We start from the raw sequence: 27,222 nt of genomic DNA, 5'->3' as shown, positions 1-27,222 counted from the left end.
CACACACACACACACACACACACACACACACACACTCTGGCACTATGTATGCACAGTTGTATAACATTAGGTGAGTGCTAAGAAGGAAAGGGACACTGGAAGGTTGAAAGTGAAATATAATTGTAATACTTGGTGACAGTCACCCTCATTGAGAAGATAATGATGGAGTACTTGGATCAGAAAAATTCTCTGCTCACTGTGATGGATGAGCTAATATATCACGTTAAGTGGTCTTTTCCATGGCTAGAGTTTTGATCATTTATGAACTGGTGTTAAAGAAAAAAGTCTTCCCATGAGAGGTGCAGCACTGATCTGGTCACATTAGAAGGATTCCTGCTGGGTACCTGTCACTGCTTACTGGTGGCTCACGATACCTGGTAGACAGTTAATGGTACACATTCTAGACTGCGTTTTAAGGACTGAGTCTGTATTTCTGATAAAGGAGCTGATAGAAACTCATCTTTTAGCAAGAGAAAGTGAACCCAAACTCTAGGAACACTGCAAGTATTATTAGTGTAGGTGTTCATTTTGTAAATTTTGCCTTGTGGTGCTTATTGAGGGAGTTTATAATAGGTATGAGGTAAGAGCATGTTCTTTTTAGAGTCAGTCATAGGTTTGAAACTTCTATCAATCTTTAGTCATTGAATAATTTAATTAAAATTTATGAGTCTCCACTCTATTTTCTCATCTGTAAGATGGAAATAGTAATATTTATCTTTCCAGATGACTTGGTAGGATTTCTACAAGTTATTGTTGAGTTAAAAAAAAAAAAGAGAGGAAATTAGGGAGAAGTAACGAGAAATGGTGACAAAAAATGTGTTTGTCATTATGTATTTATAATATACACATAGATATATATCCACAATTCTTTTTAAACTTTTATTTTAAAGAGAATAAACCAAAACAAAACAGAACAAAGAAAAGCAGAACAGAACAGTTTATGAAGTCATGGAATGAGCAATTTGGAAGAAAAATTTGATTTACTGCAGTAAAAGACAAAGTAGGAACCAACCAAAAATAAAATTAAAATAAATAAAAACATACAACAACAGAAAAGAGACAAAACATTTTCATTTACAGAAATCATATACATGCGTACATTTATGCAGTCATAGAAAATTAGGTATAGATAAATGATATCTGTTCATGTGTGGACCTGGGGATTGAACCTAAGCCCTTTTAGGCAAGTGCTCTGCCACCAAGCTTTTGCTCCAGCCAAAATACAAGATTTTTAAAGCAAAATGTCTCCTTCAAAATATTATTTTGGAGATTACTTAAACTATATCATATTAAAACCACAGCTCCCACTTAAAAAATTATACAAGAGGAAATTAAAAAATTTGCTCTGTATTGGTTTTTTGGAAGCAAATTTGATAGTCAAAAAGAATAGAACAAATAATTGTTCTTATTTTCTGAAAAAATTTAAATTTGAAGAATTTTTAAAGAATGAAGCTTGAAGATATTTAAGTATATTCAGTGGCATTGTTTTATGGGTTTAAACTCACAAGGATGTTTAGCTCTTGGTCAGTGTTTGTTTTCTATAGTAATGAAAGAACATGGGTTCTCAGCAGTTCTTCAAGGTAGGCTTGGTTATTGCCCTATTGTTTAGAGAAGGAAATAGAGGGACAGAGGTACTAAACATATTGCCTAATGTCTCAGTTCTTCAGAAGGTACATTACGGAATGGAAGCTGGGGGCAGGAGAGAGCAGCCAGGGCAGTGTTCCTGGCTGCTAGGTTAGGCCGTGACTGCCAGTCCAGGTGATCTGGGACAGTAAGGAAGCTCTGCCTCACTGTCTGACTCATGAGGGGGTGACTTGTTCCAGTACCTCTTTTCCATTCTGTTGCTTTATGCCAAACACTGTGAAGTCACATCGCAGCTGCTTCCTCTCAGTGAGGATGGGTGTGGGAACCCATGTTCACCATGGTGGGAGGTAGAAAGACAGCCCTTTCACACGCCAGTTGAATAGTTAGGAGGCAAACCTGCGCCTCTGTTGGCTCAGCTGCTACATCAAGGGCCATTTTCTTGGTAGCTTTTTAGATCTGTCAGAAAATCAAGTACTAGGAACCATGTGGTCACATCATGACCCTGACCCTTGAGCCTTAGTAAATTGAGAGTTCTCTGCTTCTAGGTGACAGTCTTTGAAGATGACAGTGCTGATAGCATTTTGTGATTTCTATTGAAAGATCACAGACACATATTATGAGTTATATTTCCATCATATGACCATATGAATATACTATTTTCTGGAGTTGATACTTACATGGTAGCCCTCAGTCAATCATAATAGGGAATGAACTGTTATAGTAGTTGATGACTTAGTTCCAAGCATAAGATAGGGTAGAAAGGCACATTTTTGACCTACAGTTGTTTGTATTTTATATAAGTTGCTCCTGGATTTTTATTTATATCAGATTCAAATACGTCAAAATTGCCAATAGGAAATTTCTCAATTTTTTCTTAATTGTTTTTCTTAGGCTACTCTTTTCTTAAGAAGCAGATATAAGTTTTAGGAGCAGTATAGAAGTTGCTATTATTTTCTACATTTTTATCTAGTAGAGACAATTAAAAAATTAAAACAGTGAAAGTCTGGTTAATTTTCCTATGGTAGAAGAAGTTGGTATCCATTCCATTCTCTTTGCCAGTAAATAAACAATAAACTATTGTTTATCTTTTTAGTTCAACAGAGGCAATATTTTGCATGTGTCTAAAATTCTTATCATTATTATCCTTAAGATTATCCCAGTTTGGATTGTGCTTACTGATTCTGGATAAACTAATCTGGCTTACTTTACTTCTGCACACTCCCTGCAGTGTGGGTTGAAATCTACAGCTATGGATGGTCCTTGAAGGTTAACTATGAATCTTTCACATTGGCAGTCTCACTTTGGTTCCTTCTGGACGGGACAGTGGTGTTTTCTAACTCTGTTCGTAGTGTGTACTGTGTCTTGGGTCTTTTGTTCTTAAGCTGAGTAAATAATGCTTTGCATTCCAGCCCTTTATATCAATAGCATACCTCAAGACCACTTTTTTGGCAGAGTCTTAATGAATGTTTTGTTAAACTTTTTTCATCTACCACAGACTGAAATATCTGATTTAATCTTAGTGCTGCTTAAAATAAACTTTTTGTGACTAAGTTTACTCAAGCCCTGTGGAAATCTCTTCTTATAAGGCAGGCCAGAATTTAGGACTGCTGGCTGGTTGGGCTGCTGCTACTTTAGCTGGGGAGCCATTGAACTTGGACTTCTAACTTGATACTGTGTTCTCTAAACAGTCTAGATAGTACATGGATTTCTGCTCAGGGATTTTTGTGGGTTTTTAATGAAATAACTGGTAGATGGGTTGCTTGAATGATAAGCTCCTTAGATAAGGAGACGAGCAGGACTTTAGGAAATGATAGATGTCAGCTTTGTTCCCATTCTGTCCCTCTCTCTCTCTCCACACGGGGAAGATGCTCATGCTGTGGGAGATGGGCAGGATATATATATGTCAAGGATTGCATGAATTCCTGGAAACATATATAAGGCTAAGCCAGTATTTTTTTTTTTTAACAAGTTTTCTCTTTCTCAGTTTCCATTTTATTTTTTCTTTAGGATTGCCTTGTAGCAGAAATGGAGGATAAAGTTTTATCTGTGGTAAGTATACTTTCTAAAACTTACTATAAAATTCCTTTTCCAAAGGTGGTGAGAATCGCATTAATTAAAGTAAATGCAGTATGGCTAATTACCAAGCACTGTAATTTCAAATATTTGCTTTTAGGATACAAGTCTATTAATTTACCTAAAGGAGGAAAGATAAAATTATTTAACAAGACCCAGAATCGTAAGAATTCTGAGTTTAAATTAGCTATTTTGCGGGTTTCTGCTTTTGTTTGCTTTGTTTTTTTTTTTTTTTTCTGAACAATTCATCAGTGTTTTATTGAACATAAATTGCTAGTTTAGTGTGCTAATCTGGGTTAAACTGATTTGCAGAGTTAACTTTAGGACCATTTTGATTAAAAAAAATTCTTGGCAAAATTTTATGATGTGGGAGGAGGGGTGTACTATGACTGTTTAAAGAGCATTTTGAAACTATTCATCAGCACTTCCTCCTTTTGACATAAGCCAGCCTGTGCTCTTTTGATAAGGTCTTCCTCCTACTGATGTTGAGAAATTTAGCAATGAAACTGCTATAAATATATTTTCCATAAATAGGCAGGCTAAACAAATTGGAGGAATGTTTAAAAAAAAGTGTCATTTCTTAGATTCTCCCCCTTAGAAAGAAAAAAAATACTCTCTTTGGAATTTCCTGATTTCATTAGTTGTTCAATTTTGAAAGATTAGATGGATTTGATTGGACCAAATAGGACCGTGGTTTTTACAAGGAGACCTCTTAATAGGTACTCTATCTTGTATCTATAGTGTTTGATCTTGTTGGTGTTTGGCATTCAGAAAATATGAACTATCACTAAAATGATCATAGGACAGGGAGATAGCTCAGTGGCACAGCACCTGCCTGGAAAGAACAAAGTACTGAGTTCGATTCCCCCCCCCCCCACCAAATCATACATCTAAATGCAAAAATGAAGGCTTCACATCTTCTAGGAGCTATCATAGGAAAAATTTAGACAGCCTTAGTAGTGAGTTTTTAGATTGAAAATCAAAAGCACAGTTCATAAAAAAGTAGATAATATGGATGTCTTTACAATGAAAAAGCCTGCTCTAGGATATACAATGCCAAGAGAATGGAACGACAAGCCACAGACTGGGAGAAAATACTTTCAAAACACTAAAGACATACCCAAAATATGCAAAGAACTCTTAAAAATAAGAAGATAACCTAATTAAGAAGTGAATAAAAAATCTGAACAGTCACTTTACCAAAGTAGACACTCTATTATGTATATGAAAAGTGGTCAACATCGTTTGTAATTAGGGAGTTTCAAATTGAAAGAATGAGATAACATTGCAGACCTTTGGGGTTGCTAAGATTCAAAACATTGACAACCAAAATGATGGTGAAGATCCGGCTCACTGCTGGAAATACAAAGTGGCACACGTTAGGGGACAATTTGGCATCTTCTTGCAAAACTAAATATGTTCTGATGACAAGGTATATACCCAGAAAAGTTAAAAACTTACATTCACAAAATTTTACACTGAACTGTACAGAGCATTTATAGCAGCTTTATTCATAACTGCTAAAAATTGAAAACAGTCACAATACCATTTCATAGGTAAATGGGTAGAAAAATATGGCACATCTGTAAAACAGAATATTATTCAGCAATTAAAAATGGACTATCAAGTCATGAGAAAATAAGGAGGAAGTTTAAATGCATGTTATTAGCAGAAATAAGCCAGTTGAAAAGACTGTATGCTATATAATCCCAACTATTTAAAATTCTAATCCCTAAGGTTTCTTGGCAAGGAAGTAGGAGGTAGATGATTAGGCTGAGGACGGGATACTTATGGCAGTGAAAGTCTATGTGATACTGTAATGATGGATACATTAGATTGAGCATCCGTCGAAATCCATAGAATGTACATCACAAAGAGTAAACACTTGTGTAAATTATAGACTTCAGTTAACCTTTCAGAAGGCATGGTTGATGTGAGAGATACAGACTTTTCTTACATATTATTAAGGGGTAAACATCTGATCTGTTACATTTGTAGGGTTAGTAAAAGTGTCTCAATATTGGTATCCCTTATGACAAAGAAAGGTGCCTTACTAGAGAAAGACTTGACTTTACTGGTGGAGGAAGATGGGCTGGGAGAGGGAGTATTTGGAAACACAGTATACTTGTTCAGTTTCTCTATAAATGTAAAACTATTTTAAAAAGTAGTCTATTTAAAAATGTTTCAGGCCCCCAAAGTTATTTTTTAAAACCTTGTTAATATTTGGTATTCAGAGAATGTGAGCTGTCATGCTTCCCCTTAACAGAAGAAAGAGTGTTGCTCATGGCTTATGCTCTTGAGGGCTTGGAAAGGAGTTAATATAAAAGCATAGCTTTTAAACAAAGCTGAACTAGGGGCACCATTCCCAAGACTGCAAATAGGGAGGCCCAAGTGCTTTGTATTCACTGAACAGAATTACCAAAAACGGTTGCTGACCAGTGCTAAAGGTTGTAAGTGAAGTGCATTTCTTTAAAACCCAGCTTGAGATAAAGCTGGTTAGCAGTTGCACTCTCCTGACTATTTGCTTCTCCAATTTTAGGTCAAAGTTTTAAATGGCATCTGTGACAAAACAATTCGATCTGCCACCGACCCTGTTATGAGCCAGTGCGCATGCCTAGAGGAGGTTCACTTACCCAATGTTAAGCCTGGTGAAGGCTTGGTAAGAATTCTAACGCTTGTTTTGTTTTTCAGATAATCATTTTTCAAATAATAACATACCTGCATTTACTGAAGTTTTCTTTAAATATTTTTGTTGCTTTTACTGTAATTCTGAATAGTGGAATTAAATTAGATTACTGTTGTACAGTTAGGAATTTGCGATCTTAAACTATGTTGATTTGTTTTTGTCTTCCTATATAAAAATAAATATAATTTAAAAGCTGTGTACTATCTTAATGGTTTTATTTTTAGGACTTAGCAATGCAAGGAAATATGAAACATTTACACAAAGAAGAGATGGTCTCTGGGTACAAAAACAACATCTGTTCTGAAAGTGTCTATTAGCACTTATGATGAAAGTGAGAAGAGACTGGGGAAGGAAATGATTCCCATTTAAAGTATCTTATAAGCCATGTGTAAGATATGACTCTGAGATATGTGATTTCTCAGTTTGCAGTATATATCCCATAGGATTAATCTGCTGGAATTTAAACAACAGTAGGGCCACTGAATTAGCTTAGAGCTTTTGAGTCAGAGAGAGCTTACACATGTCAGTTTCTTCCTAAGGCTGTTGAAAACATTGAATTAGATGGTAAATGACAGATGTCCAATGCTGAAAGCATAGAGAATGTCCATTAATTAGTGGCTGTAACTTGAGTTACTTATATTGCTGGTGATGGTGCAAATGATGAAGAGAAGGAAGGAGAAGAGGAGGGCAGAGGTGCCCGGGGTGTAGACAGCCATGTGGGACATCAGTAAGTCTCTAAGTCTCTCTCCTTAGATAAGAAAACAAAATCTTGATGTAGTAGTGCCGAAATCCTAGCACTCTGGAAGACTGAGGCAGGAGGATAGCTGTTTGAGCCCAGCCTTGGACATGTAGCAAGCCCCTGCCTGGAAATTTAAAAAAAAAAAATCAAATGCCAATATACTCAAATTCTTAGTGAGCAGAAATCTATATATGACACTTGGAGTCAGTGTAAGTGATACGATTATAACAGAGTGAACAGGGAGACATTCTGGGAAGTGAGTTTATAGTTAAAGAGGGAAGCAGATGGGTTTCCCAGTGCCGGTCATGGTGGGTTGCCCTTTCCCAGTATGTAGGTGTGGTCTGGAAAGAGGCAATTGCTGTGTGTGGGGATCTTATAGTTCTGCAAATGAACATAACCATTTGAGAGGAGTGGGAGAAACCCTGAGAGCCTTCGTGTCAGATGAGATTCTCTTTGTAGAGTGGTTTAGCTTACTGAGCAGTGCAAGATCAGGGTCAAAATGACTTAGTATTATAATCTAGAGACTGGGATGAGCAACTCTTTTTTTTTTTCTCTTTTGGTTCTTTCCCCATATTATAGTAGCTTAATAAAAATATTTTCCACGTGATTGTCCAACTGCAGGAATATTTCCTGAATGATACAGTGTTCACCTCTGACTTGGCCCACAGGCTTTTTAGAAGAGACAGCCTCATCCTCCTCCTTCCCTAAAAATGGAACACTGCCTGTTCTGATTTGCCAACTGAACTGTATTATAGAACAGTATTCATTTGTACATCCCAGACTGCCTTACTGTCGGCTTAAATAAGTGGCCCTACAATTACTGCTGATACCAAATTTAACAGACTGTATTGTGTCCCTAGACAAAGAGATGGTCAGAAAAGTAGAGTCCTTGTTTGAAATACCTCCTCACTTGTTGAACAGGTCTGAGAAAATTCCTACATCCTGAAGAGTTGTGGCAAATTTCTATGTACCCTGTACACAAATTATAATATCAAAGAGATTGCACATCTGATTTCTTTCCCTGAGCTTTCGGCTTGTTTAGTTCTCCTTCACTGGCCCTGGGATCTTGTTTCATGGGTGTTTCAGGAGGATTAAAAATGAGCATTGTTATGAAGGGACTGTACTGAATGTTTCATAAGTTCAAGTCTCCCTTGTGGCTCTTCTCTCTATGTAATGAGTTAATGTGTTTGTGATTCATTCTAGGGCATGTACATCAAATCAACGTATGATGGATTGCATGTGATTACTGGAACAACAGAAAATGTAAGTGTATCCTTTAAATGTAGAAGCCATTGTGTATTTAAACAAATTTGACACAGGCTTTGTTCTTTTCATTTAAATATGTACATGCTGTCATCTGTAGGGAGAAGCAGCGTGGGTGCCTGTTTTGTCTATTGATAGATTGCTGTACTGCTTATCACCAGCTGTTGTCAATTTATTATTTAAATTGTCTTTTATCAGTCCTGTTCAGATATCATGCTGAGTTTTTACCTTCACCCTTGTGTTACTTGTTACTTTTACACCATGGAAATGTTAAACCATAAATACATAAACACTATTCTCTTTGTTATTGTGAGTTGCTCATATAAAAAAAGGGATTGGTGGCTATATGTGTAAAATTTATTTTTTGTTTAACAGAAATTTTATGTGTCTCCAGAGTAGTCATTTTGAGTTTCTTGCATGAGCCAAATTCTTTCTGTAGTTACATTTCATAATATTTGTCATGATACTGAAATTGTCATGATGTTTAGTCCCGCCTTTCTAGTCCTTTGAATAGAAAAAGCAGGTCTGTTTCTACTGTAACAGACTTTTATATACTGTTTATTCTGGAAATTTTGCTGTATGTAGGAGGGTTCTTATTGCCTCAAGTGTTTTGAATTTGCAAAAAATGAGAGCTAGTTGCCTGTTCTTCTTGCACCTTACAGCATGGCCAGCTACTGAATGATTGAATGACCTTGACCTGAAGCTAAAAATGTTTGAATAGCTCCCCTCAGTCTGTGTAAAAGTAGCATGTGTCTGATGAATTAATTTATTATCTAAGAATTAAGGGAAGAGAGAATAACTCCAAAAAGTAGGAGAAATTTTGATGACTACTTTCTAATCTGTTTGGTGCAATGCGTGTCTCATTTTATGCTTCAATTGTTAGGTTTTTTAATCAAAGAAAGTGGCATAATGTTTCGGGAGTGTTTGAAATAGGTGCTTGATTTTTGATGTAAGAAAATGACATTGTTTAAGGTGATCACTGGATTATAAATCAATCGCGTGGTTCTTGTAGACAGGTGAGTGGAAGATAGTAATGTCTTTAAGCATTCTAGATTGAGACCTAACACTGAGAATCACTAAGAATTTTTGTACCATCTCACCTAACAGGTAATAATAACACAGGAAGAGAGCTTCACGCTTTTAGGTTAGGGATGGTGTTAAAGAAAAGTGCGATGCTTTGCATAATTCATGCTGGAGACTCAGGAGGCTGTGGCTCCACCACAGTAACAGCTTTTTCACGTACCACTGAGCACTTCATTTTGGAGTTGGGTGAATTCAGAAGGATAGAGAATGTCATTTCAGTTTTTAAAGAGTTGGAGTTTTACAATCATGCAATTTGGTGACTGTGCCATTTGATATAACCAGACATGGTTTCTAACCTTACCTGGTGTTCTTGAAGCAATTTCATTCCCGAATAAACACAAGAAACACTATAGCATTACCACCAGGCGGCATAGGCCCTTCTCTTCTGCTCCTCCCATTTTTGTTTTAAGATGAGAGATGGATGAGAGAATGAAACAAAATTGCCTTTTATTCAAATGCAATGTCAAATATCATCGATGATATATATCTTCCAAAAATCCTAAAAGAATCAGAATACTCAGTTGACAGCTCCAGGGTTCCCCTAGATGTAGTCCATTCTGGCATTCACATGTATGGACTGTATGGACATCATCCCAAAAAGAAGTTAACATGTTGCTACAGATTAAAAAAAGGCAGTGTGTCTTTTATCTATTAATCCATTTAAAATATCATTTATTGTTTCAGTCTGTCAGTTGCATTTTTGAATGCCTGACATGTGCTAGACACTGAGCTAAATCTTGTAGCTGAGGCTGGGAAGTAGGAAGAGCCATTTTCCTAGGGCTTAACCTGGATGTTTTATACTTACTTGTAGACATTTTATACTTAGGATTTCAGAATCAGACTGTTTTAAAGGATGAATGGCAGTGAGCAGAAGTCCCCTATTGCTTTCCCAACTGGATCATCTCCATGTCCTTCTCTTGGGCTCCAGACTGATACACAATTCCAGCAGACCATTCTCAGAGCACCAGTCTAGTTTTTTGGAGGTTACTTCAGAGGTCAGGATTGTTCCACAGTGATTCTCTACCTGACTTCTTTTTTGATGTAATTCTGAATCTGGAATGGAGTCATGACACTACCCTATCCGTATTCCTATCCTCCACTCTGAGATGAGGTGGAAAATAGATTAGCTTCTGAAGTGACGGCATTCTTCTTCAGGTCATCACCCTTCTGCAGCAAACCAGAACAAGCATCATTTTTCAGCAGTCCAACTCATAGTGAAGATAAACAGAAGTAACTGCCCTAGGGAGTATTGGTATCAAGCTCTCTCTTTACCAGTGTTCTGCCAATACATGACTCCTGATTGCTTGGTGGAACATTTGAGACATGAATGCATGGATGTCCTTAGGAAGGAAGTCAGTTGAGGACACGAGTGCTTGTGTTTTATGATTATAGGTCTATTAACCGGGACTTCTTGGCCTTGGGGCCATGTTTTAATAGTACCTAGATTAAATGACTCTGCTTAGAAAGATGAAACACACTGTGCTCATCAGGAACTGGGTTAAGTATCTGACACAGGCACAAAAAGCAGCAGAGATAAATTCATATTTTTTAGAAGAGTGACTCATAAGGAAGAGATTCTAGATTGACATCTCTCTCTGGTACCTGTGTTCGGAGTCTCAGGTAAGGCAGTGCTGGTTTTGTGATGAGGAACTGAGTGTTTTCAAATATAGCCAGCACTGCTAGCCGTGCCTTGTGTTGGCTGAGCCTGGATTAGGCAAAGCAGACCTTTCTGCAGTTTGGTGCTGCTTGTTCTTTTCTGGTGGAGCTTAGTATAGCAGTGGCATGAAAACATTCAGCCTGTTTCTTGTTGACCCTCTCCCCATATTCAAAGGTGCTCTTTTGTTTTAGGAGAGCTGTACATTGTTTGATGATTCTATCCATTTATAAAAGTTAAAAAATTAACTATTTTGACTTATGTAATATTTAATTGGAATCTCTGAAATCAAAGTTTTTTCCTTTCTCTGTCTTATATGAGAGTTCTTAGACATGAAGAATGCTAGGTTGCTTATTTCCACAGGAATTCTCTGAGCAACATAGTTGGCAAATGGATTAGAACCCTTTGTATGTATTTTTGTTGTTGCAAATTAATAGCAATGTACTGTTGGGGAGAAATAATGTTTGGACTTTGTCTTGATACTGAATGCTCATTCACATTGAATTTAGCTGGAAATTAAAGAATTATATTCATTTTCTTCAAATTTCTTCTTTGCTATCAACTTTCTATTTTAATAGCATTATGATAACATGTAAAGGGCTGTAGGAAGAGAAGATTTAAGTTTAATAAGGAAACGAGATGGCAGAGTTACAGAGATAATCCTTACATGTCAAACAGTATGTCAGCTTTTACATGATTAATTCTGACAGAGATATTTTTGAGACATATTTTTGGGTGATCCAATGACCATTTTTTAGCAACTGACCATTTCAGCAGAGTGTGTAGACTTTCCTTAGGTTAAATAAACCTAACTGTTATAACAGCAGATTATTTAATACAACAGACACCAATAAAATAGAGAACACAGTCTTTATATGCTGATTTCCATGGACTATGTAATCTCAAGAGACTAATACATATCTTATTTTTTTCTGAGAAAATGTTTATGTAGTTGCCTACAGAAGAAAGAACAGAAGCAGAAAGTAATAGAAGGTTTAAAAAACTAAAACAAGTGTCTTTATTTCTATATAGTCTCCTGCAGACAGATCTCAGAAAATTCATGCTGGTGATGAAGTCATTCAAGTTAATCGGCAAACTGTGGTGAGTTTGTTTCTTGAGGCCTAACTTTTCCTCTTCTAACTAAATCTAAAATCCTTTGGTTGAAATTTTTAAAATGTGCAATTTTTTTTAACAAGTTATACAGATTTACAGAAGAAAAAAAATGCGCAGTAGGAAATCACTAGTTAATGGATTACATATTGCCATCTTAGAAATAATTGTTCAAGTCACAAAATTAAAGCTTGTAGAGTGGACATTCCAACAATGATACTGCAAACAGTTCTGTTCAATGATCCAATAAAACTCTGTGATATCATTTTCTATCTTATACACTTAAATATACATGCAGTTATATAGTTTAGAGCACTTTCTTTTCCTCTCTTTTGTACAATGACTATTACACATTTTGGGTTTCATTGCTCCCACGGTTCTTATTGCTTTTTTGGAAGAGAGTAAAACCAAATGTGACATAACAGAACAGAATCGGTCAAGTCAAAAGGGTGGACATAATAGATAATATAAAAACATAATACAAGGTGATCAACAATGGTTACCATAATGCCTCCCGCTATCTCTAATAGAATTGCCTATATCATTAGTTGTAATACAATTGAACAAAACAGTAAAGAACAAAACCGACAAAACCAAAACATTGGAGACATTGTAGGTCTTCAAAAGTAGATAAAAGTCAACGAGAATGGGCGTTATAATGAATCTCATTATCTTCTCAGCTGATGCCTAAACTTTCGAACCTGATACAAATGTGCAATTTTTGTCTGATTTTTCTGCTATCTTCAGAAGTGCCAAGACAAACTTGTACGACCTGTTTATTTGCTCACAACTCTCATTTCCTTGCGATAAATACACAGACTTGATTTTTCTTTATTCATGAACAAGCCCACCTAACTTGTTACCTCCCCGTGTAGGTGGGATGGCAGCTAAAGAACCTGGTGAGGAAATTGAGAGAGAATCCCACTGGAGTTGTGTTACTGCTGAAGAAGAGGCCTACGGGTTCGTTCAAGTTCACCCCTGCCCCTTTGAAGAACCTGCGGTGGAAGCCACCTCTCGTGCAGGTACCTGTCATTTTTGTAGGATGTTTTAGCATCAGGGTGTAAACAGGGTCAGGACTTGGCTTGTCTCATAAAAGAAGAGAAAGCAAAATAAAACTCAGATTAAAATATGAAGGAGGTTGGTTTCAGGAATTGGTTTGTGTATGCTTATTCCATAATCCTGCTTGTATGAAAAGATAACCAAGGTCTGAACAGTGAACTGTATGATAGCTGTTAGGTAGATAACTGTTTGAAACAGTAAAATAATGCAAAGTTCAAGTCCTCCATTCAGTGCTGAATGACCACATGTCACTAGTGCTAGCACAGTGGACAGCCAGGTAGAGACATTTCCATCACTGCACAACATTCACTCTGGGTCTTCTGCCATTTCAGGCTTGTGTAACTGTACACAACCTCAGCACCATATATAGTCCGCATGGGGTTGAGTTCTCAGCAGCAGCGCAGAGGCAAGGGTGGAGGATATAGCCCAGCCAGTGGAGAGCCACATGGAGGCAGGAGATGGTGTGGGTGACATCCTGAACTTAGGCTCCCAACAGGCAGGGTGCTTTCTAGCTCTGCGAGACCACAAGAGTGTCCTAGTCTCCTCATGTTTCCTTACCATCGTGAGCCCGGGAAATATGCTCAGGCCCATATCATACTTTCTTGACCTCTGGCATGAGGCTGCAGAACATGTGCACCAGTTGCTTCGGAGGGACTGAGTGTAACTCTGAAGTCATTACAATGTCATTATCACTGCAGTGTGACCCCCCACCCAACACCATGGCCTTTGATAGCCATGCTGGTTGAGTCCAGGCTCATATAAAGTATCAGTAAAAATGCTCCCTCCTGATTTCTGTTAATTAGTCAGAGTTCTCTTAGGTGCTACCCCAGACTCCAAGACCTCAGAAAGGTCTAAATAAATACTATACCTAAGAACCGGCAGCAGATGGGACTCTGTGTCACTCTTTTTATCTGCCTGATCCTGACCTGTCGAATATACTTTCCTTTAGTGAGTCTTTGCATTTCTTGCTGCTTCTGTGTGTCCTACACAAATGTTCAGTTGTTTGTTTGGAATACAAAGCACATGGAGGTCAGGTGAGACTTCAGCTATTTGGTAATAGTATCTACCATGATTTATGCGTTGTTTGGAATTGCCAGTCTCTGGTGATAGTAAAAGGCAAACCATCTGGAAGTGATTTTTCCATTTACTTTCTCTTCAAACACTGCATGTCCTCCTTGTCTCCACGTGGCCTGTGGTGCTCACTGACTGCCTCTCCTGTTACAACCATTGCTCCTTAGTGTTACTTCCTAGCCACGAGGGTGATTTTAAGGCCCTTTTTATCAAAATTAATCTCTAAGTAGCTGTCTGTGATTTTATAATTTATCTTCACTTGGAATTTGTAGTGGTTTCGGACCATCAATGTGGACACTTTGTAAAGTACTATAAATATATCCAAAGTACAGCTCAGGAAGGCAGAAGTTAAAGAGCATGAAGTAGAGGGCAAGAATTAAACTCACTTTTCAAAGAATAAGTGAGCATACTTTTAATTTTCTAAAATTTATATACTACATTTAATTTTCTAAAATACATATACATTTATGGTTACAATACAGTATTTTGAAATATATATGCACTGTGGATTGGCTAAATCATGCTAAAATCTGCCCTACTGGACATACATTTTTCTTGGTGTGAATACTTAAAATCTATTTTCTCCGCAATGTTTGAGCATTTCATACATTGTTATTAAATATAGTCACCATGTTGCACAATAGAACTATTTTTTTTTATTTATTTATTTTTTTTTTGGTACCAGGGATCAAACTCACAAACTTATTTTCTCCTGGCTAACTGAACCTTTCTCTTTCAGTGAACATCTCTTCAATCCTCCTTTTTCCTGAGTTGATAATAACTATTACTCTGCTCCTTGCTTTTGTATTTGACATTTTTTAGATTCCACATATCAGTGAGATCATGCAGTATTTATCTTTCTGTGTCTCACTTCTTTTACTTGACCAAATGTTCACCACACTCACCCATCTGGTCACAAATTGCAGCGTTTCCTTCTTTTCTAAGACTAACAGTGTTCTAGCTTATGTGTACATTACATTTTATTATTCATTTATTTATCTATCAGTGGACACAGAAGAGGAGTCCATATTTTGGTGCTTTTGAATAATCCTGCCATGATTATGGGAGTGCAGATGTCTCTTTGACACACTGATGTCATTTCCTTTGGATATATGTCCAGTGGTAGGATTGCTGCATGATATGGTAACTCTAATTTTAAACTTTTGAGGCCTCTCAATACTGTTTTCAACTAATGGAGATACTGATTTACATTCCTACTAACAGCATACCTGGTTTCCTTTTCTCCATTCCTTCCCAGCCCTTGTTGTTTTTCTTCTCTTTGGTAGTAGCCACTATAGCAGGTATGAGGTGTTATATCCTTGGAGATTCGATTTCCATTTACCTGATCATTAGTGATATTGATCTTTTTTCATACACCTTTTGGCCATTTTGTATGTCTGATTTTACAGAGATGTCTGTTTAGGTCCTCTGTCCATTTTTAAATTGATCTCTTTGTTTTCTCACTATTGCATTGAGTTCCTTCTATATTTTAGATGTTAAACCTTCATCAGATATTTTGCAAATATTTTCTCCCATGATATAGTTTGTCTTTTCATTATACTCATTGTTTTGCTGTGTAGAAGCTTTTTAGTTTGCTGTAACCTGTTGTCTGTTTTACCTTTGGTTGTATGCTATGGGGGTCATAGCCTAGAAGTCATTCTCTGCATCTCAGAATATTGATCTCAGCTGCACTGTTTGCATTGCTTAGGCTAAAATTTAGATACATTTAAATTTGAATGTTCTTGACTTCTCAAAGCATGATCTCATCTTAGAGGTGCTTAATTCATTATAGATCATTGATGCACTGCCTACCACTTGTTAGCTCTGCCAGCTAATTGATGCACAGGAAATGTTGAGCTTTTGGGAAGAAGAGATAATATGGGCTGTGCTGCTGTAGCGTGGAAGGGTAGGTGGAAGCTACATTGGCAGAGGAGCATTTGTTCCGCGAAGGAGAATAATGCTGTACTTTAAACACTCTTACCCCACGCAGTGTGGGTGTGCTGCCTTAAGGGAAGGGCAGTGTCTTAGGTGAGGTTTTCCTGGAAGCAGCCCTGAGAGTCTTACAAAAGCAGTTTTTAAGGGTGTGTTTCAAATAAATTTGTAAGAGAGAAAAATAGGCAGAATAAGTGACCTCAGGTCAGGTCTAGCCTTAGCTGGCTATCCTGAAGGGGACCTGATATAGTCAAACAGCGGCTAGCCTTGGTAGCCTCCTGCTCAAGGGAGGCATATGTCCATGGAGCGCCACACTCTGGAGAAAGAGGCAGCTCTGAGCCTTCCGTAGCAACATCAAAGGCATTTAGGGGTGTCATGGTGAAATGGGGTTCTGGGTAGGCTCCAAGCTCTTACTGCAAGTCATGAGAACTCACACTCCCTGGAGATCCTGAATGGCAGGCTAAGGGGTGTGGACTTCGTCCCATAGGTGGCAGTTTGATTCCTGGTTTCACATTAGCATCTGTGTACTTTTCTATGGTCACCACAGCCAGGCATGGTGATACACACCTGTAATCCCAGTACTTAGGAGACTGAGACAGGAGGAGTGCCATGAGTTTGAGACCAGCCTGGGTTACATAATGAGTTCAAGGCTAGCCTGAACTATATAGTGAGACTGTCTCAAAATACCAAAAAGAAAAAAAAAAAAAAAATAAAGTCAAGGAATTGGCAGCCCAAATGCTTGTGCCTTAAGAATAGCTGCCTTTCTCCCCTCTTTTCTCACGTTCTTCACTTTATATCTGTATCCTAATCTATTCTTTAGGGGACACGAGTCATGCTGCATTGAGTCTTACTTGAGCACCTTATTTTAACCTCTTTAAGGACCTAATCTTGAAATACAGTTACATTCAAAAGTACTGGGATTACGACTTCAACATATGAATTTTAGGGGATCCAGTTGAGCCTGAAACAATACCAGAGCACCAGGTGGGAGACTGTTGTGTAAGTTGGATGTGGCCTGTGTGGCCCCACTGATGCTGGGGAGAACAGATGAAAGACTAACAATGCAAGAGCCTACTGGGAGGAAGCCTAGCAAGGGCTCACACAACAACCCAACCTGTGGTTATGAGGATGGTACAAGCTGGGGCACTGGAGCACAAATCCCAGCTCTGCCACTTGCTGGCAGTGGACCTCTGGCCAGGCATTGGATTCCCTGAGCATCACTGTCCTACTAGTGATGGCTTTAGGGGAAGCAATAAGGAAGGCCAGCAAAGCGAGGAAGAAGAAGCAGGTGATCAAATGTGATGGGCAACCTGGTGGTAATAGAAGCCAGGAAGGAAGGAAGGGAGGGCATCTTCAGTCCGATTGAGTCAGAGGAAAATCCACCTGGATGTGTTCAAAACATAAGAGAAGATTATGTTTTCGTAACAGGGCGGTTTATCTCTTGACCTCTGGAAGCTCACTTTGGAAGGGACACATTTCCATTTTTTCTGCTTTTGCCTACCTTCTTGCCAAATTTCACTAATTGCAATTCGTCAAGAGCTGATAGGGAGACACAGGGATACCTCATTCTGAATCTGACCTAGGGTGATAACTACCACAGAGGTCACTGTACAGCTCAGCTGTGAAATGTTCTCAATGTGTCCATGATATTTTCTAAATATGAACACTATTAGGCAAAGACTATAGACTAGTTCAGCCCCCAACCCTGGGCATTTCTCTGTCTGTCATTTTTCTGTGTTCTTTATGTCCAAGTGTGAGCCATAGAGCTATTTCATTCTTTTCAATATTCTTAGTATTGTCCTGTCACCGAAAGGACATTCAGTGATCATTCTGTTTTTAACACCACAGTACTATTAAATGAATGCTGCTGAAATGGAAGTTGTCATCTTTGTTGGAGTTTTTAGGGAATAACTGTTCTGTAGGAATGCTCCAATTCATTTTGCTTCCAAGGTTCTGAGGGGCTGAATCCTGGCCCTGAGCCTTTAGGTAGCGTCTAAGATGGCCATATGGAGAAGGTCATCATTCCATCTGGAGTGGAAGTGACAGATTTATGTGTTAGGGGCCAAAAGCAGCAATGTGGGGATTATGTTATAGGAGACTGAACACTGAGCCCCATCTCCTTGTTCCTCAAGGGATCTCATGAAAGTAGCTGTCTTTCTGTGACTATCCTGGAGCTGCTTATAGCTTTCTGACCCTGGCACTACCTCCAGTGCTTGGAAGGCAGCTCACGGTCCCACTCTGGTGGGAGCTTCTGTCATTGCCCGGGCAGACAGGCGCCAGGTCTAGCACAGTTCTCACTGGCCTTTGCCAAATGCTCATGTAACCTCTGTGCTGGCCTTTCACCAATCAGGAGAAAGGTTATCGTCATTACTGTTGTTCAACTGTACAAGAGTAAGAATGAAGGTCTCACACAAGATTTTAAAAACTGGTCACTTGAGACCACTAAACTCAACTGCAATTAAGTTGTATGGATTTAAAATGTTTTAATTAATTTGTGGTTTTGAGTCTATATCTATAGCATGTGTGTGTTACATGTGCATTTCTAAGTTAAATGTAGCAGAAGGTTGTATGTTCATCTATGTGAAAAGCAGTGTCCTCGGCCCTTTATGTGTATGGTGTCACTTACTTTTCAGAGCTAAGCTCTTGAGTACTATTCTTGCTTCCATCAGTTTCCTTTTTGCAGAGGAGGCACAGGGGAGCTGAGTCAGTGGCTCAGTGACATAGAACTAATCAGCAGGATCTGTAGGGTTACCCTGGACAGAGTGACAAGCTACCCTCCTTGTTTCTGGTAGTACTATTAGTGCTTTTCATGAACTAGATCCATGCTGCACCTATCTGCAAGCCCTATTGTCAGTATCACTGTATTGTAGAGGAGAAAAGGGAAGCATGAGTGTTGATGCTCCCAGAGCTAGAATTGTAATCTTGCCACCTGACTCCTGAACACCCTTACTTAACTCTGAATGTCTCCAAGAGGTGTACATGTTGAGTCTTCTCAGTAGCTGTAAGAGGTGAATGACTTCAGTCTCTGCTTTCGCATGGCGCTGGTTTTGAATCTAGGCAGGTGAAGTTGCACTCAAGATAGTCTCTGTGCTGACCTCCACTGTTGCTCTCTGTGTGGTCCTGTTGCAGACCTCATCCCCACCCATGACAACCCAGTCCCCCGAAAGTACCATGGATGCCTCACTGAAGAAGGAGAAGCCAGCCATCTTGGATCTGTACATTCCTCCTCCACCCACAGTCCCCTACTCTCCCCGGTAAGTCACTCCCATTTTCATGGTGTGTGCAGCTCCTGTGCATGTACATTCTGAATGGTGGTGTGAAGACCGCCCTCCCCTCCAGATCTAAGGGAGGAGGTTGCTGGGCTGCAGGAGGAGGGGATGAGTCCAGCAGGAAACGCACAGGAAATGTAGTGGGAGGCCTATGTTACAAGGCATTATGAAATTTGCTGGAAAGGGACCTTTTCAGAAAAGAATATTGAAATATTTTACTTCTGAAAAATTTACAAAAGTATGTGTTCCTCCTGGGACCTCAGAAAGGGCTGTTTGGAGAACTCTGCAGTTTCATGAACTCCATCAAGAATATTGTAGCTTGATTTTGCTGAGGAAGGTGTTCTTCCTGGCATTTTCACAAAACTAGATGAGGGTAGTTTAGTCTGTAAATATGTGTTTTTGTGTATGAGGGGTAATAACTTAAAGCTAATTCTTTCCTTTTGGCTATCTTAAATGTATATTGCACATTGAGAGTGGTCATACTGTTGGTACAGCGGAGATAGGTGATGACTTATGCACACTCTAGGCTTATTTATGTCAACTCACATATCTTAACATGATAAGACCAGACAGTCTGGATCATTTCCTCAGCATACACTTAATGATAGAGGAGTCTAGGTGACCACCAACCACAGAACACACCTGCGCCCCACAAACCTGCCAGTGTGTCATCCAGCTGTTTAAGAAGAAATTGAGGAATACGTGCTATATTTCATAAGACAAGTTCAGGCTGCATTTTTTTGTAGTGGCATTTTTCTCCACACTGGAATTTTCCATTGACTTGTTTTGAGCTATTTGTTTCTTTTGCGCTTCTTGCCTGGAGTCAGGGAAGATTCACATGGTTTTATGTGGAATGAATGACAGCATGTGGAGGATTTCCCCTAAGTGACCAGGGGCATTCTGCCTGTAGACAGCCCTCTGCCATGAAGTTACAAGCCAGAGTCATGTGGCCACAGCACCTGAAGGAAGTTTAAGGCTGCAAGGTAGACCCTGGCTGTGTACATAGCACAGTTTCACTGACAGCCAAGGTGTGGAGTGTTGTATCAGAAACTGTAGGGTGTGCCAGGATGTGGCTCAGTGGGAGAACACTTGCCCAGCGCTTGGGAGACTCTGAGACCCTGAATATTTTTCTCTGGGCCTTTTGGTAGGTCACAGAGTAAGGAAAAGGGACAAGGTGAGTGGGGCTTTTGACCATCTGGGGAGACTGTACTTGTGTATTCACATACACTCACATTAATGAGGGATATTTTCTGAGTAATAAAAATGCAAATGGATTGGAGAGAAATGAGTAGAGTCATGAAAGCTTTATGAGTGGGGAAGTTAGATGCCAGGTTAGAAAGTGGAGCATGAGATCGATTCTTGGATGAGAGGAATAAGAAGACACTGGGCACCTGGGATTGCTACACAGGCAGAGCTCATCAGGAGATCGCTTTGGGACTCACTTCATTCTGGGTTTGGTCCAGCAGTGTTTGTGGTGACTACCTAATGGAATTTTCTAAAGGCAAAAACTAAAACAAACCAAAAAACCCAACACAAACATCTGGTAGCTTGGATTCAACAAATACTAGGTTTTATTATAAACTGACATTTATATAGAATTAAGATGGAATCAGTATCCAGCTTTCTCCAGTTTCTTTACTGAATTCAGCAATAATCACTCTTCATTGGTTATTATAAAGAGCCCTTTGTATAGTTGGCATAATTTTCAAATCCAACTTCATTATGCATCAAAAGTCTTCTTTACTGGATCTTGGCAAAAGTGCTGCTTTGGCTTGAGAAAAACATTTCAATAACTCACACCTTAGTGTCTGATTCCTGTTGTAAATATGAGATTCAATTACAAGATTAAGCAAAGGAAAGCTAGAGCTGTGTTTGCCGAGGCATATATTTACTATTGAGACGTATGTGGAAAGTCTGCGTTTCCTTTGATTTAATAGAGTGATGGTGTTTGCTCTTTGTTAACAGGGTCTGTATATAATTTAGTAGTAATTAGGGTTGAATTAAAATAATGCTTTTCCTTCATTGGAAAAGGAGAAAGTAAATGTTACATGTGTTACAAGGAGCACGGGTCCTAGAATTGTTCAGTAGGAGAGAATGCTTATGAGCTGTGTATTTACTGCACATTGTTTTCCAGGGACGAGAATGGGAGTTTTGTTTATGGAGGATTCAGTAAGTGTAAACAACCACTGCCTAGACCTAAGGGTTCAGAGTCCCCAAATTCCTTCTTGGATCAGGAGAGCCGAAGACGAAGGTTCACCATTGCTGATTCTGATCAGTTGCCTGGGTATTCAGTGGAAACCAATGTCCTACCCACAAAAATGAGAGAGAAAACACCATCATACGGTAAGTTCCCTGTGTTTGTCTTGTTCTGTCGCTACCTTTTACTTCTCTTCCCCACCCCCTTCCTTGCTTGGAACTGATGGGTGAATTTGGCAGACTGATGGGGTAATCTGAGGAAAACATAAACCACAATGAAATTCTAAGTATGAGACCTTTATTCATCTCTCTCTAAAGCAAAGCCTTGTTGAGTCATTACTCTGCCTGGCATCAAAGCCCAGCTGGATGAGCTCACATTACAGTTTTAACTTTCAGGGCCTGGGTTTTAACTGTGGAATTATAGACCAAAGGTTCAGGTTTGGCATGCTTCTGTCCTAATTGCTATGGAAACATGGTACATTAAAATACTTTCCTTATTTTAAAACTTGTTATTGCTTCTGCATAAGTGAGTGTGTTAGTATGGGATCTAAGTTATAAATAAAGGAAAAGATTGTGTACAGTCTGCAGACTTACTGAGTTGTCTTCCTTTTCCTCACTCTGTAGGCAAACCCCGGCCTTTGTCCATGCCTGCGGATGGGAACTGGATGGGGATTGTGGACCCTTTCGCCAGACCTCGAGGGCATGGGAGGAAAGGTATATTTCATCTAAGCTGATTAAAAAAGTGCCATGCAAAGCCAAAAGATCCAGCTCCATGCCTCCATTCTGCTCCTAGAGGTGTTTACAAGAAGTGGAGAGAGAATTTAACTTTTTTGAGTGCCATTTGTCATGTGTTAGATTAGGCCTGCTAAAGAACTGTAAGATCCTGTTTAGATCTAGAATGGCAAAATTATGTAATCAGAGTTAGTGCTTGTAAATCTCCTAATGAACACTGTAGACTGTAGAAAGGCTGTAGACATAAATGGCTTGATTTTAAACAAGCAGAAATAAATTATTCATTAAATAATCTGATTCTAAGTTTTGTAGCTGTTAGTAGAGTCCATTTGATTACAAACATGAATTTTTTCCTCCCCGGTCCTTCTTGGGTTAAAGGATAAATAGTATTTGAGTAACTACTATCTGAAAGAAATATATGTTTCATTCACCCTGTAACCAAAGTTACTAGTTACTTGTCTAGTCCAGAGAGAAGTGCTTATGAATACTTATTTTTTTTTTTGCCAGATTGAATTTAATTATCATGGCAAGATATAACATTGCTTCTGCAGAGTTGAAGCAAAGAGCACTTGAAAAGTTAAATGAAGTACAATAACTCTTAGGTAGTAAACGAAAGTAAAAAAATTCTGGAGGCCTGCCCCTCCAAAGTGATCAGTCCTTCACCTCTACTAGTGACTTGATAAATTTTGCACTCAAGTACCTGTTTCACCTTGAATATACTAAAGTGACAGAGGGACAGGATGCCAGTCTGTAGTTCAGTATACCCTTAGTTACACATGAAAATTTGTGGAGCAGTCAGCAGGTGGCAGGGCTGTCCTTTGTTTAGAGTTAGAAATGGTAGCATCTTCACTGCCAGTCTTCTGAGTATGAATTTCCTTCTTTTATATATTGAGAGATGGAATATATTGGGGGAGGGTGAATGAAGAAAATGGAAAAAAGATTGTCCCTCTATTCTTTCTTCTGCATTTCTTGCCTCAGAATCTAAGGTATTTATCTGCATATGGCCATGTTAAAGGAGTAACAGTGTTTTGGGGACATAACTCATGTAGCATAGAGTTCATCTTTTAAAAATGTACCATGCATTTTAGTCTATTCAGAGCTATACCTTAGTCACCATGACCTATTTCCAAACATTTTCATCACCTCAAAACATTTCCGTCATCTTCTGTACTGTCACCAAGGCACTCTGAAATCCAGCCTTCCCCTGACAGTCACTAATTGACTTTATGTCCATTGTCTATTCTGGACATTTCATATAAATAGACTCATAGAATAGCTTTTTGACTAGCTTTTTGACAAGGAACACTTTGGAAAGGTGAGTTTTCTCTTTTGATTACAAAAGTGAAACATATATTTTAAAAAAAACATCTAGAAGACAAGAGAAAGTAAAACTTAGATCAAGCTTGGTGGCATGTGCCTGTCCTGTCAACTGTGTGGGAGGCAGAGATAGAGTCTCACAAACCGAGACTCAGGACTCAGTGAGGCAGTGCCTCAGAATTTGAAAGGGGTTAGGTGGGAATGTGGCTCAGTGTGAAGACCCTGAATTCCATTCACAGTAAGGCAAAAAAGGAAAGAAGACAAAAGTTGGCTGAAATGTGCTTCTAAAAATTAGGAACAATCACTGTGAATGTTTGGTGCATCTTCCAGTTCTTATATTTATGTATTACACACTGAAGAAAAACATGGAAAGTAGAAGAAATAGAGGTTCAGAAACGCCATGTAATGGGAACATTATCTAGAACATGTAATTTCTTAATGTAGCTGTAATAGTTTTGCATGTCTTTGCTGGAGCATGTATCTATTCAGTTTGCTGCTGCTGCTAGGTTATTTCTGTGCCTTTCCCCCTAGTATGAATAACATTTCAGTAAGCACCCTTGTAGATCTTTGCACATTTTGGGGAGTGGGATTTCCAAAGAAGGCCACATGTTACCAGTGTGTCCTGCATTTTACGTTTTGATTCAGTTTCATAAATATCACAAATTCCTTGGAAAGTTAGCTGCTGTATAAAGCAAGATCCCTTTTCTTTTCAGGAATGTCTCCGTAGTGCGGGACATTAAAATCTTTGAATCTTTGCCTGATGGCCCAGACCTTCCTAAGTGTCCCTGGACACATGATCCATGACGAGAGACACTGCCCTGGGGGCGCACACTTGGTGCTGCAGCTCTGAGCAAGAACAGCTGGGGAAAGAGTGATAGAGTCATACCTCTTTCTCTCTCTTTGTGGTTTTCATTTTCTTTTCTCCTGTGCTGAGCACTGAACTTGGGGCTTTCATACTGAGCTACATTTCCCAGCCCTATTTTAAGTTTTTAAATTTTGAGACAGGTTTTCCCTAAGTTGGTGAGTTACCCAATTTGGGATCAAATTTGTGGTCTTCCTGCCTCAGCCTCCTATATTGCCTGTAGGCAGGCTATAGCATTGTAGGCATGCACCATGCCACAGGGCACTGTCTTTGGTTTTTTATTTTAAGTGAATTATGAAAATTCTTCCATTGGTAAAGAAGCATAGGTTCTCTGGATCTGTTGGACTCTTTGTTAGCGCTTAAGTGTGAAAGCAGCCTGAATCATGTCAGACCTCTTTCTTCTGTTTTCAAGCATGAGCTGGGTGCCACATGCATGCCTGTGGCCTTGGTGTCTGTTTTTTCCCACATGATGACTTGCTGTGGATAGCTGTTTTAACGGACTCGTGGGCTTTGTCTGGACACAGGGGAAGATGCCCTTTGCCGGTACTTCAGTAACGAGCGGATCCCACCCATCATCGAAGAGAGCGCTTCTGCAGGATGCAGGTTCTCCAGGCCTGCAGCTGAGAGGCAGCTGGTGCGCGGTGCTGACTACATCCGTGGGAGCAGGTGCTACATCAATGCTGACCTGCACAGCAGCGCCACCATCCCGTTCCCGGAGGAAGGGACCAAGAAGAAGGCCGCCTCCGCGGAGCCGTCCCTGCTGGTCAGCTGGCTCACGCGCCTGAAGCTGTTGACTCACTGAGGCTGCCCGAGGGCCTGCGGTCGCCTGCTCTTAAGTGCCTTGTCCTTGGGGACAATCTCCCCGGACTTCACCGCAGGCTTCCCTAGTGACCTTGCATCATTTCCTTTGTATTTCCTAGAAAGTTGTGTACTGCCCTTCTTGGACCTTCATGATTGGATGGCAGCAGACCCAGGGGATCCTAGGGGCCACTCATGGAAGCAGGAAGAGGACATGGTCCACCCCTTCCAGGACAGCACGTGGAGGCGCATCTATACATTGGGAGCTGGCCAGACAGATGGTGGTCATTCTCCCGAACTGGCAACATCTACTGCTGTTGTTTTCTTGAGTGAGGGGACTCAGTTGGGTGGCTGTTGTACAGATATGTGGCTGTGGTCCACCTACCTGAAAAAGCCAGTTGGAGAAAAGATTTTTAAAGTGTATGTACCATTATTTGTAAGCACAGAGGCTTTGGCATGGAAAGGATACGTGGTAAGTGTGTGCTCTTCTGAGCAGAGGTTTAGGTGTGAATCTGTTCCATGTGGTTAATCCCCTTGCTTGTAAGCTTAGCCTGTGTCTATTAATGCAGAGACGCAGGAGCGTGTGTGGACAGGAAAGCAGTTTATGGTTACTCGTGAGAGGAATTGTCGTAGTCGTTATGTATTATTGTCTTTAAGGGAAAAGAAGCTATAAGATTTGCTGAAAGCCAAAGTATCATTCAGAAAAGTTAAAGCAACCAGATTTAAGTTTGTGAGAGTCACATCAGTTTGCATTTTTTGGCCTTTTCGATGTCTGTCTTCTAGAAAGAACCACAGCTCTTCAAAATTGGACACATGTTGCTAACTAGAAATGTCTTGGAAAGACTTGTGGTCACTAACTTTCAACTAGCTTCAGGTATTTGGAAAAAGTGCATCTGAATATTAACTCTTGTTTAAACTGAATGTATGATATTTTGTTAGAATGGAAAAGTACTATCTTGTTAATTTAAGTGTTTTAAATATAGTTGTATATTTTTCTTACTCTTAGTCACATGTAATTGAAATATTTGTTTTGCGTCATTTGCGAAGCTAATGAAACTGACTGTTGAAGGTGTTTTCAGATTTACAAGTGACCAACCTGGTGGTTACCAGTTTGGGCACTAATATTAAAAAAACAAACATAATAAAGCCGCCCAAGCATTTTGGGATTTTATGAATTAATAGTGGAGGAGCTGAAGGAACCATATATAAAGTAAAATTACAGTAGGGGAATTCTCCAAGGTATATTCCTAAGCATAACTGGTATCCCCTACTTTAAATACACTGTCTCACACTATGGAATTGTTTGTTTTGCTAACATTCCTGAAATTCAGCCCATGAGAAACTCATGTTGGTTAGTGAAACTCTTTTCTCTAAAAATCGTCTACTCTAGTGGGGTTCAAGGAGCAAGCAGTCACTCACGTGAGTGTGACTAAAATCACAAAGTCTACTGTCCTGTCAGCCTCGGAGGGAAGATAGTGTGTTCCATGGGGGACCCAAGTGTGCTATGCAGATTGGGAAGGAAAATCTGATGGCAAGATTCATTGAGTGCCTTCTGTGTGACAGGGCAGAGTGTACTCACAGGACACTGGTGGTGAGAAGGGAGCTGTGGAAAAGGGGAGCCTCGCTTGCTAGTTTTACTGTTCACTGAGCTGGCTCTGTGCCCAACAAGTGGAGTGGCCCCGCTGCGTTTTGCTCCTGGATTTAGGGGAGATGACTAAAAAGCTTTGGAGGTCTTATCTGGCATGGTGTCCCTTGTCTGTGGGAAAAATACCACTTGTAAATCGAAGCTGAATT

At 39.4% G+C, this 27,222-nt stretch overlaps 1 protein-coding gene across 2 annotated transcripts in view; it reads left to right on the top strand.

The window, feature by feature from the left end:
• Cnksr3 (CNKSR family member 3) overlaps positions 1-26,607 on the top strand; it is an 87,919-nt gene extending 61,312 nt beyond the window's left edge. For both annotated transcript variants that reach the window (XM_003468490.5, XM_063232924.1), the window contains 9 exons: positions 3,592-3,633; positions 6,197-6,316; positions 8,286-8,345; positions 12,115-12,183; positions 13,068-13,214; positions 19,384-19,508; positions 21,658-21,866; positions 22,344-22,433; positions 25,155-26,607. In XM_003468490.5, the coding sequence (XP_003468538.2) occupies positions 3,592-3,633; positions 6,197-6,316; positions 8,286-8,345; positions 12,115-12,183; positions 13,068-13,214; positions 19,384-19,508; positions 21,658-21,866; positions 22,344-22,433; positions 25,155-25,432 (1,140 nt within the window). In that variant the 3' untranslated portion in view covers positions 25,433-26,607. The remainder of the gene's footprint in view (positions 1-3,591; positions 3,634-6,196; positions 6,317-8,285; positions 8,346-12,114; positions 12,184-13,067; positions 13,215-19,383; positions 19,509-21,657; positions 21,867-22,343; positions 22,434-25,154) is intronic.
• The last annotated feature ends 615 nt before the right edge of the window (positions 26,608-27,222 follow it).

Source organism: Cavia porcellus, unplaced genomic scaffold, assembly GCF_034190915.1.
Source record: "Cavia porcellus strain 051 isolate PalLab524CR breed Dunkin Hartley unplaced genomic scaffold, mCavPor4.1 scaffold_22, whole genome shotgun sequence".
Taxonomy (NCBI): domain Eukaryota; kingdom Metazoa; phylum Chordata; class Mammalia; order Rodentia; family Caviidae; genus Cavia; species Cavia porcellus.
The sequence above is the reverse complement of the archived record's forward strand: the minus strand, read 5'-3'. Positions and strand labels throughout refer to the sequence as shown.